Raw genomic sequence first — 11,774 nt, 5'->3', positions numbered from 1 at the left:
TAAACCTTATATTCCATCCGTTCACATTCAATAGTCACACTTCTTTTCATTTTGTAAGTCACGTTAATTCTTCACCTCATTGGATAACACAACCCACTATTCTTTTCTACATTTTCTACTTCTACTATTGATTTACATTCAACTAATATTATATCAATTATTTTTATCCTATCACATAGTACTTTATACAGGAACTATGTAAATGTGATTCTCATCAATATATATAACCCTCAAAATCATGCATGATGTCTGCATATGTGATTTATTTTTATTTATCAAAGTTAAGTCGGAATTTTTTGTTAGAATTTTTAGAATTTTTTTTTAGCGTGTTAGCATATTAACCAGGTCCAAAATTTCATGTAGAATGTCTGCTCCTTTGAAAGAATTACCAACCCATGGATTAAATGTGTGCTTTCTACTATTACTACAGTTTATTAAAAATATCAATTAGCAGCAGTCCTTTTCACATTAAAGATCGACATTATTAATATACTAGTATTAAACTTTCAACGGGCGCTGCCTTTAAGTATTACTCCTATTATTTATATATATCCTTTTTATAGTGATCAAACTTGGTGCCTAACACGCTTATGAGTGAATTCCTTTTCCTCCCTCCCAACTTGTCCAACTACAGAAACCAAAACATTATTGACTCAAACATGAAATTTACACCTTCCTTTTTGGGATGTTTCAATCCCTCCACGCCTAAGTTTACTGAAGAAACTGATAATGACTATGTTAAAGAAGAAGAAGTAGGTGCGTATGATCATATTCACAATTGTTTTTTTCAGCTTCTTCATTATGATTATGATTATGATTATGATTACATGATCTTTTGTGGGATGTTTCGATCAGGTGTGACAAACGTTCCGCATCCAAATTTTCGTGTATTCTCCTACGACGAACTCAGAGTCGCGACTCAAGGATTCAAGAACAAGATCGGAGAGGGTGGATTTGGTACTGTTTACAAGGTTTCACCAATCTCCACTTTCTTCTTGTTATTTTTTTTTTGTTTGGTGACACTTTTTTTTTTTTTTTTATTGAAAAACATTTTTGTTGGTCAACTATCAATAATATTACAGGGGAGGCTGATTGGTGACAGATTCATAGCTGTGAAAGTTGTATCTGTGGAGGTTGAATCGATGCGCGGTGAGAGGGAGTTCATATCTGAGATCGCAGCATTATCCGACATCAAGCATGACAACCTCGTGACTCTCAAAGGTTGCTGCGTAGATGGAGCACAAAGACTTCTGGTCTACGATTACATGGAAAACAACAGCCTCGCGCAAACATTTCTAGGTATTAATTTGAGATACAAAAACTTTATGTTGGTGCATTTGTAAATGATTTTGTTGTTGTTGTTGACGAGGTTTTGTAACAGGGGCGGAGCAAAAGAGGGAGAGGTTCAGTTGGGAGCTGCGGAAGGGGGTGGCTTTAGGCGTCGCGAGGGGGCTTTGGTACCTCCATGAACAAGTCAATCCTCACATCATCCACCGCGACATCAAGGCCAGCAACATTCTTCTTGATGCCGACTTCACTCCCAAGCTGGCCGACTTTGGCCTCGCCAAACTCTTCACGGACAATGTTTCCTACATCAGCACCCGCGTTGCTGGAACACTGTAAGCATATGCAAAATTGGTAAAGTATGTCAGAGATAAAAAGAGAGAGTAAAATATTAAAAGTGGACTAATTTTATGAGACCGACCAAAATGGCAAATGAAGACTATTCATTCTGTTTGTAACTTGTAACCCATTTTTACTTTCAGAGGCTATCTGTCTCCGGAATATGCCTACAGTGGCCACCTCACCCGCAAATCGGATGTCTACAGCTTCGGAGTGCTGCTGCTAGAGATAGTCAGCGGCCGCCAAGTCGTTGAGTACCACGTTCAACACGGAGAACAGTTCCTCGTTGACAAGGTAATATGCATAAATATATTTGTGTGATAAAAATTTATGAGACCATATTTTTGATAGTGACATGGCAGGCATGGGAACTGTACAATGCCAAAAGCCTTTTGATGTTGGTGGATTCTCAGCTCAATGGAGACTTCCCCGAAGAAGAAGCCCTTCGATTTTTGAGAGTCGGGCTGCTGTGTGTGCAGGAGATTGCCCGGCTCCGTCCTGCTATGTCTGCGGCCTTGAAAATGCTCAAGGGTGAGATGAGTACAGAAGATGTTGACATTTCCCAGCCTGGCCTTGTTTCTGATTTGATGGAAGTTAAAATACGACGACGTGTTTCATCAAACTTTACTTCTTCCCCGGCATCCAGCAGTAACAGCAGTTTCCAAGCGCGATAACACAAGTCATCGAAAAATAGGAATTCAGTTGCAAATACAGTACATTTTTGTACAGAAAGAGATGTGTATCACTTTTGTCTTCTCTTCGCTTGTATTACTCTGGTTTAGTACAAATTACAGTTCAATTTTTTTTTTAATTAGAATCCCTAAGTTACATCTCTAACGTTCCAAAGAAACAGAATTGTTCATTACCAAATTTGAGATATTAGTAATAACTGAATGTGTAGGAATTCATTTCTGTAAACCTGAAGATAATCTGGATTGAGCTTGGTAAGGAATGAGATTTACAACAAAAAATGTACAATTGCAGGATTATTATTACACAAAAGCATTTTTAGGAAGAAAAAAGAATTACACCCAAAAAATGATAGAAAACAGAATCCGAAACTACAAAACCAATCCTTCCTTGCCTAACTGGTCGAGTAAAAGAGCCAAATCCGACATGGACGCCCTCTGATTAGGATCTTCTCTCAAAGCAAGCTCTGCTATGTCTGCAAGTTTCAGCAGAGGCTCCACGTTTCTCGGTAGAGCCACGTAGCGATCAATTATGGCAGCAGCTCTCCCCTGTTTGATCTGAGGCAGTGCCCAATCTACTATGCCCGGAGGGGAACACTCCTCGTCGTACGCTTTTCTCCCACTCAGTATCTCAAGAAGCACAACTCCGAAGCTATAAACATCCTTTTTCATCTCTGCTTCCGAATCCACTTCCTTGGGTGTGAGGAGTCCGAAGTCTGATATCCGGGCTCCCCAATCAGCATCCAAGAGGATCTTCGAGGTCCTAATGTCGCGATGGACTATAGGAGGCACGGCTTCCTTATGCAGGTATTCGAGCCCTTTGGCTGCCTGCATTGCAATCTTGAGCCTGAGGGTCCAGTTCAAAGTCGAGAGGCCGCCATGGAGGTGGTCGTGGAGGGTCCCGTGTGGCATGAACTCGTAGACCAGAAGTCGCTCTCCCATCTCCGCGCAATAGCCCAGCAAGTTTACTATGTTGGCATGCCTGAGATTGCAGAGGATCTCGAGCTCAGTCTCGAAGTCTCTGCTATTGCTGTGGATTATGGTAGCCGCATTGGCTCTCTTCACAGCTAAATGTCTTCCATCTGTGAGAACTGCTTTGTAGACAAAGCCATAGCTTCCCCTTCCGAGCTCGTTGAACTCCTTGAAACCGTTGGTTGCGTCTTTCAGCTCAGAGAGGCGGAAAACCTGAGCCACCCCGGGGCACGGGGCGACTGTAGCTGGAGCGTGCTGATCCACGCTTCCATCTGCTTCGAGATCAGGCTTCCCGAAGCAGGAAAGGCACTGCCTCGTCTTCTTCCCTTGCTCGTCCCTCGCGACACGGGGGAGAAGGCACCAGGCGATCAGGATGAGCAGGAATCCCGAAGCAGAGGAGCCGATGATGAGGAGCAGCTGACGGAGCTGTTCCCCGTGTGATTGCGACTGCGACTGAGGTGATGACTTGAGCTTGCAGACATCCTCGCAGGTGCTGTTCTGGCAGAGAGAGCACGGCGTGCAGACTCTATCCGCGTTGGAACTGCAGAGGCTCGAAGGGAAGAAGCCCTGTGTGCAGTTGAAGCCACACGGGGAGCAAATGCTGAGATCCTTCCGGACGCACAAGCTCGTCAAATCAGGCTCGTTGAGAAGGCTGGCGTTGAAGCCGAACATCCCCTCGCCGCAGCCGCCGGCTCTGCACAATCCCGGGCTGCAGAGCTGCAACGGCGGATCGAAGTTGACTTGAGAGGAGACATTAGCGAACCAGCAATCCAGAACCAGATCGCCCTCTCTGATTCCGCAGTTGAGCCACTCCGAAGAAGCGATGGAGAGGAATCCGGCGCCTTTGGGGATCAAGGAGGCGTTGAAACTCCCCCAGCACTCGATCCCGTGATTATCCTCCCTGATGCCGCAGAAATGCTGCGCCCCCGCCGCCAGCGCCACTAGTCTTATTCCGGATGGAGGAGTAATGCCTGTATTGCCCCAGCATTTAATCTCGCCGGACCTCTGAGAGACGCCGCAGATTGAGTCCACATTGGAAGCCAGCGCGACAAAATTGTCCGATTCAGCGGAGACGGCGAGAGAAGAGGAGTTAGGGCCCCAGCAGGCGATGCCTCCGTCTAAAACAACGCCGCAGCTGAAGCCATCTCCGGAGACAAGCCGAGTGAAGACGAGGGAGCTAGCGTTCTGATCGTAGAAACGGATGCTCTGTTTTGAGATAAGCGAGGTGTTGGAGACTCTGACAATATCCCAGCAATCCACGTTGCCGGAGACGTTCTCAGAGAAGTAGGATCCCCGGATGGCGCAGACGTGATCCTTGCCGGAAGCAATGTGGGAATAGGCATTGAGTTTCAAGGCATCCGGAACGAGATCGGAGGTTTTGTTGAATCCCCAGCATAGTGGCTGTGAATTGTCCGCCATGATGCCGCAGAGAAAGCCATCGCCGCCGGAGAGGGCGGCCATGGGGGGCAGAGCGGTGGAGAAGCGAGAGGAGCTGGAGGCGGATGAGGAGCTGTTGTTGGCGTCCCAGCAAATGACGGCCTGCTTGCCGCTGGCGTCAATGGCGCAGAAGAGAGGGTAATCTCCGAAGGAGGCAGAGATGGGGCCCATGGAGCCGAAGCCATATGCGGAGGCGGCGAGAATGAAGAGATAGAGGAGTTGAAGAGGGACTTTCATGATTGTGATCCACCAGAAGAAGAAGAAGAGTAGAGAGGATTGGGATGGAGGACATGGAGTGAGTACTGATGATGAGGAGGACAGAACGTGGGTGTTGCGGCTCTTCCCATATTTACACTTTTCTTCCTTTCTTTCTTTTACTCACACACTCAAAACTGGATCAAAAGCTACTAGATCTACCAAATTACTACCAATTAGTACTATGATTTATTAATAATCACCACTATAATTTTATTTATTAACAAGATTAATGACATGTATAGTTTGTTTTCTTTCTAAGATTCCGCTCACATGCAGTGATTAATTTGCAAAATGGTTTGAACTTGACACAATTATTTTAAACCTAATTTTTTCTTTTTTTGAGATTTGAGAGCTACCAATAATGAAATATTAGTATAATGATGAAGGCTTAATTGATGTGGGCAGTGGGCTAGTTGATGGAGTTACCATCTAGCATATATGAATATTTATATAGATTTGTAGCTGGCAAACTAAACAAATACTACTAATAATAATAAAATAAAATGATGGTGGGATGGGATGTATACACACACCATAGAAGATCAGTGCGAGTACATTCTTGTCATCCTTTCCGCACATGCATTTCACTTTGTCTCCATAAATTTCCAGTTTTTGACCTTACACTTTCCATATGAAGAACTTGTCCTTTTCTTGCAACAGCACTTATTTGTTCTATTTTTAATATCAACGAATCCAGTCATCTTTCAAAAGTAACAGTCAATAATTGCAAATGTAACTTAAAATAACCCAACTTACAAAAATAGTCAATGTTCGAGTAGGGACATATTGAAGACCATGTGACTAGAGAAGCGAAGAAGTTTAATGGGTCAATCGATGATCGTGTATGTAAAAATGTATGCATCATTCTTGGTCAAAGATCAACCAAAAACCAGTCCAAAAGATAGAGAAATATGAAATTTTCTAGTCTATCATTAGAGATGTACAATTTTACATGTTGTAGTCCAAGATGTCGTTGAGTCATATTACCACAAAATGAAAAGGTTCAATGCATCAACGGAATTTCGAGAAAGAGGCCCCATTCCCTTTTGCAATTATTTTCGTTATCATCATAATATGCATATATATACTCACAGATTTTTTTTAATCTATATGGAGTATAATAATTTTGTTGCAATTGGCACCTTTTGGATATTAATAATTATATCCCACTTGTGCTAAATTAATTTTAGGCGTCATGTGATTTGTCTGCGTAGAAAAGACAGACATATTTCCTCATAGATTTTTCTGAATATATAAACTAGAATCTTGAGATCATATTAACATGATTTTAGATTCGGAGGTTGTGAAATCAATCCACCTATTAATACTATATACTAGAATTTCAATTGGTTTATAAAACTCAATTTAAAAGAAAATTTGAATCAAGCTCAAGTTGCATGTTGTTTCGTACCTCATTAATTAAGGTAATTGATAAAATATGAAAATATGAATTAGACCACCTGGTGATGTAGCATATGATCTTTACTTATAAATGATCATGTACTAATGCAACAGATGATATCAAATAACTCACGAGAGATCTCACTAAATATATGGCTTGTGATGTAAATAATGTAATGTATGTAGTTTCATACTCCCGTCGCCCTAGTAATGTCAGATCATATATATTTCTTTTGGGTCGTCCTATTACAATTGATTCATTTCAATTTTTATCAAAGTACAATATAATTATTCTCTCTATTATTTCTCTTTCTCTTTCTCTCTCTTTCTTTTATTTTACTTTTCCTTTAACTTTATTTTCACCCCACTTAGCTCATCAAATATGGAGTATTTATTAATTTTTGTGCTAAAAAAATGTCTCATACTAGTAAGACAATACTTTATCATTCATAAACAGATGTAAAAATAAATGTAGTAAAATTAATTTAACAATGAAAGGATGTATATCCAATTTAAATTTATATTTGTGAAGCCTTATAATTAAAAATAATATTTATGACTCGCATAAATTAATGCAATCAATGTGAATGGATTTGCCTTATGCAAGATTTAAATGTGTAAATTTAACTCACTCGATATAAATAAACAAATGAAATTCCAGTTGATAAAATATGGAGTATGTAATGTTTGACTCGATTCAATTAAACCTATTTGCACGAATGAATATTCATGTGTCATGCATGTAGAAATTTATTATGCATTCAAACATTTAATGCTTCTTTATCGCATTTATGATATGGAAGCATTTCCCAGCTACTCCATCGTTATTACGAGTCTCATTTCTTGATGATACAAATTTTAAGAACCGTTAAAAAAGTAAGTGGAAAACCGTCTCACAAGAATATGGACTTTTAGTTGGACACTAGTTTTAATCCACTGATACACTATTTGTTAACACTAAAAATACTTGCATATATACAAGGTAGATCTAGTATAGCTAAAGGCCAGTACTGAGATATCGAATACAAGAAATAAGATTGCAACTGACTATTATATACTAAGCGTCATATACCATTTAGAGACACGGGATTTTCGGTTTGATTTATGTACTAAACGTCATATACTATTTAGAGACACGAAATTTTCGGTTTGGTTTATAAACTAGACAGAAATATATAAACAAATATAGAAAGCATAAAAATAAATAATACAAAGCAGACTAAAGAATGTAGAATTTTATGGTCTACAATCACGAGCTAATATCCATTCAACTTCCTTGAATTACAATCTCTAGAGAGTTATTAAGCTATCACAGATGTAAAATCACATCTTCTCTCGAAGTACACAATTTGTAGATTGCTACCTAAAACCGAAGTTGCATTAGTGTAACAACTCCTACAAGCTCACAAGATAATTTGCTTCATTCAAAGGCTCAATCTCTCAATTTTATTGGCAATAAAGACGTCAATTTCTCCTCTTTCAAATTAAACTACTCATCTCTCGATTATTGTAGTAGAATCTACATGTATTTATAAGATGGTCAATCAAACAAACATATAAGCACAAGAGAAATTGAAATAACTACAAGAGCTAACGAGAAAAATCAATTGAATAAATAACTCATAACATAGCATGTTTACCAAAATTTCCACAAAAGACGTTTCCTACTCATAGACAAGTAGGAAAAACAACAATTAATGTACTAAACATGAAATTAAACAAAACAAAACCCAAGGTTGAATTATGCAGTCCTTAGTCTTCTCTTGCCTGGATCTGCAGATATATCCGTTACGATGGAAGATGGATGAATTGTGTGTGGAATATGAGATGGAAGAAGTATAAAGAGGCAAAAGAATTGGAGGCTCTTAGATGAATATTATGAATTAGGTTATGAAGTATGCTTGAAAAAGGTTTAGACATGGTAAAAAGTGTCCCCCAAGTAATAGAAAATATGGTATTTTCGTGTCCTTCAAAAAATAGGAGAGATTTGGCTTCACAAGACAACAATTTCTTTCCTTCATTGAATTCCTGCCTAATTTCCATAAGTTCTTTACTGCACTGCACGACGTTCGTAGGATGACATAACTTTCTCCACATAACTCCGATTCAAATGTTCAAGGTACGCACACGAAGCACTTTCGAAAAAGAAGAGAATGGTATATAGTAGGCACTGATTGCACATCAAAATTGCTGACCGAATAGGCTTGAACTATAACTGTTGCACCTTGACATTTTTGCACATTTTCTATCATTTTATGTCATTTCTCAACAAACACATCAAAATACCAAAATGTATAACATATGCAATTTTAAAACATAATTTACATGATTGAAATTTAAAACAAGTCAAATCTAGGCCTTAAAAACATGCAAAATCCGTGTTTATCACGCACAATTGATAAATTAAGAGAGATGTAGAAGGAAAAAGAAATTAAAATATTTTTAGTGGAGCATTGGTCTCACCTCAATAAAGAGAAAAGAGTGTCTAAAATTAAAAAGTGCATATTCTTGTGGAATGGACTAAAAAGGAAAGAGCGCATATTCTTGTAGGACTGATGGAGTATGTGAGTGAAATGAATTGGTGGAATGTAAGACCCCATTACTATTTATAGTTAAAATAAACCGGGACTCCTATTCGTAGATGGACTAAAATGGAAAAATGGGACAGCTATTCGTGGGCGGGCGAATGGAGTATTTTGTTATTCTAATAATGATTCAGATTTTGGTATATATGTATGTATAGATATAATAACTTGATCGAGGTCTAATTTCAGTTATTGGATGAGAAAGATGAAAGTTAGACCATTTTCGATGCTTTAAAACCTAAACTAGAGCAGATAATTAGTTCTAATGATACTCTAAAACCAATTTAGTTTTCAGTTTTGAGTAAAATAGTAGTAGTACATATATTTGTGCATGCACTAAAATAAATCCAAATTAATTTTTCAAAATTTGTGAGTAAAAATAGATAGTGGTTAGAGAATATTATTTTAAATTTGAGTTTAATGTAAATGACCGGAGTAAACCCTAAATGACCGGAGTAAAATCACTATTAGATGTGACATTTACATTAAAACGAGTTTGAGATTAGTATAAATGGTTGGAGACGTTTGGAAGTGTGATATTGTGTCAATGTGTGGGCCTAGAATCTAATATATAAATTCAATAATTTAACACACAAATCAGATTCAAAGATATCGTACATGTTTCTCAGTAATGTTCATTGGCGGACATAGGTAGAGTTGAAGAGGGGCTTAAGCTCATGCGTTCAATTTTTTTTTCTTTTTGTCAATTGTTAAATATTTTTAAATTTTTAAAATACAATCTTTAGCCTTCCTAAATTAACGCTATTGAAGACAAAATTCCTAAAAATTAAATGGTAAAAGGGCTCGGCATTGTAAATCTGCAGACGCAAATGGAGAAAAATAAATGGTCGTCATGGTTTTGGGGACGAAGATGACCCAATTCCAAAAAAAGTAAACACGTACTAATAAATAGTACTCCCAATTATATAATGGAAGTTTATTTTTATAAAGTGATAGTTTCAAGTTTTGCGAGTTTACTAATTTTGATGTGTTCAGGTGAATAAGTTGAAGTTGTATTCATTAGTAATATATCTCTCTTTTACAACTATTGCAAGATAAAAATTTAATTTATTTTCTAGAATTTTCATATTTTGCATAATATATTTTTTCATATGTACTACTAAGTATTTTATCCATCCATGATTCGTTATTTTAATTATCTTTACTCTTTTAATTCTGCTTGGGGTTTAAGGAACTGTATAAAAAATGGATGGAAATATTTAGTGGAATTTGAATCATACTTTTATATATAGTATTAATTTTAATAAAATATTATTATGAGAGTTAGTGGAATATGAAATCCAATGTAAATGAGATAACTACTATCAGACGAACGAAAAAATAAATATCATTCAATTATTTTGGGTAGAATTAAATTCATTATTGTGTTGAAATAAATTGAAAGATGTCCTGAAGTATATTTTCGATAATCTTGATGGCGAAAATCACACATAACCAATATTACTAGTATCTGTTACATATCCACTTTAAAATATTACTGATATATATTGCATAACGAATATTACCAGTATATGTTACTGACTCATGCTAAATTTGCAATCAATATGTCACCCACAAGTGTATGGGGTATGTAGCATGTGGCAAGTTGAAATTATCGATCCTCGAAGACTAAATGGCGGCTTGAGTACTACGATCCAACTTTGAACACTATCTAGACTAATAAAACGGGTTTTTGGTTTTTCTTAAACTACGAGCTAAGAACAAAGATCAAGTAAGCAAATAAGATCAAATTAGGAAAGTAAAGCAAATAAAAGGTAGTTTTCACACAAATTGGGAAGGTAGGGATATGGATCCGTTGGTATGGACCACGGGTGTTCACCTAGGGATCATGCTCATCTATTGGGTCTCATGTGTGGCTAGGAAAGTCGGATTAATTGGTTAGATCCCCTCTCGGGTGCATCTCTAATGTCGGAGTCTCCTCCCTACACTTCAAGACCGACTCCTAAGACCTACGGACCCAAGCCCTCTCTCTAGCTATGCATCTCTCGATAACATAAAACGCACGGAGTTGTTGATTATTTAACAATCTAATCAAGCATTTCTCAATGACAATAATTAGAACAAGACATATCTAATTGTTAGCTAAGCAATTAGATAATGAAAAAGCCCAATAATCAACAAAACCATCACAAAAGAGATAGATAAGCAAAAATCAAGGTTTAACCCATGGATTCCATACAAACTTCACCAATATCCCTAATAAAGTCTTAGCGACTCACAGTGGAAGCTAAAACAAAAGTAAATACGAGAAAAACAAAGGAAAACATAGTAGGTATGGAGAATAGAACTACCTAAGGTGGACTTGATGTTGGGGAGAATCTTCTTCTTCAATCTCTTGAAGATGGAAGCCTTCTTGCCTTCAATCCTCTTGAATCTCTCGATCTCTCTCTCAATTTTGCAGTGGGGGAAGTTAGGATTCGAAAATGAGTGAGAACCCTTTTATACTTGGAGTGAAAATCAGGATTAAGTGAGCAATTATTCAAAACACCCGGTCGGGTGATCTGTAAGTGACGAAACACCCGACCGGGTTTTCTCCCTGAAGCTCGACTTCTTCTTCAAAACACCCGACCGGGTTTTCCGGAAAATTGGGAAACACCCGGTCGGGTTTTTCTTCTGGAGCCCGCACAGTTTCTGCAAAACACCCGACCAGGTTTTCCGGGAAATAGGAAATACCCAGTCTGGTTTTCTCTCTGGAATCCTCCTCAAAATTCAGCTTCAGCTCGTTTCAACCTGATTTCATCATAAAACTACGACAAACCCATTAACTCACCTAATTAGTGTATATGTG

The 11,774-nt window shown here is 38.1% G+C and overlaps 2 protein-coding genes across 2 annotated transcripts; one reads left to right on the top strand and one right to left on the bottom strand.

Annotated features, from left to right (window-relative positions):
* Window positions 1-577: 577 nt before the first annotated feature.
* LOC125208121 (putative serine/threonine-protein kinase) lies at window positions 578-2,434 on the top strand. The gene is made up of 6 exons (XM_048107678.1): window positions 578-756; window positions 856-971; window positions 1,083-1,299; window positions 1,382-1,619; window positions 1,767-1,917; window positions 1,986-2,434. Exons 1-6 carry the CDS (start codon window positions 591-593, stop codon window positions 2,295-2,297), a joined length of 1,200 nt encoding a protein of 399 aa, XP_047963635.1. The 5' UTR covers window positions 578-590; the 3' UTR covers window positions 2,298-2,434.
* Window positions 2,435-2,509: 75 nt separating this feature from the next.
* Window positions 2,510-5,228, bottom strand: LOC125208120 (serine/threonine-protein kinase-like protein CCR1). The gene has a single exon (XM_048107677.1). It carries the CDS (start codon window positions 4,956-4,958, stop codon window positions 2,685-2,687), a length of 2,274 nt encoding a protein of 757 aa, XP_047963634.1. The 5' UTR covers window positions 4,959-5,228; the 3' UTR covers window positions 2,510-2,684.
* Window positions 5,229-11,774: the final 6,546 nt, after the last annotated feature.

The sequence above is a fragment of the Salvia hispanica genome, chromosome 2 (genome assembly GCF_023119035.1).
Source record: "Salvia hispanica cultivar TCC Black 2014 chromosome 2, UniMelb_Shisp_WGS_1.0, whole genome shotgun sequence".
Taxonomy (NCBI): domain Eukaryota; kingdom Viridiplantae; phylum Streptophyta; class Magnoliopsida; order Lamiales; family Lamiaceae; genus Salvia; species Salvia hispanica.
Note: the sequence above shows the minus strand (reverse complement) of the source record. Positions and strands in the feature narration are given on the sequence as shown.

Excerpts from the sequence above, each read along its gene's own strand:
- LOC125208121 (XM_048107678.1), top strand. The coding sequence starts at position 591 with ATGAGTGAATTCCTTTTCCTCCCTCCCAACTTGTCCAACTACAGAAAC. Across the intron at positions 757-855 it reads TGTTAAAGAAGAAGAAGTAG|GTGTGACAAACGTTCCGCAT; the intron begins GTGCGTATGATC and ends TGTTTCGATCAG. Across the intron at positions 1,300-1,381 it reads CCTCGCGCAAACATTTCTAG|GGGCGGAGCAAAAGAGGGAG; the intron begins GTATTAATTTGA and ends GTTTTGTAACAG.
- LOC125208120 (XM_048107677.1), bottom strand. The coding sequence starts at position 4,958 with ATGAAAGTCCCTCTTCAACTCCTCTATCTCTTCATTCTCGCCGCCTCC.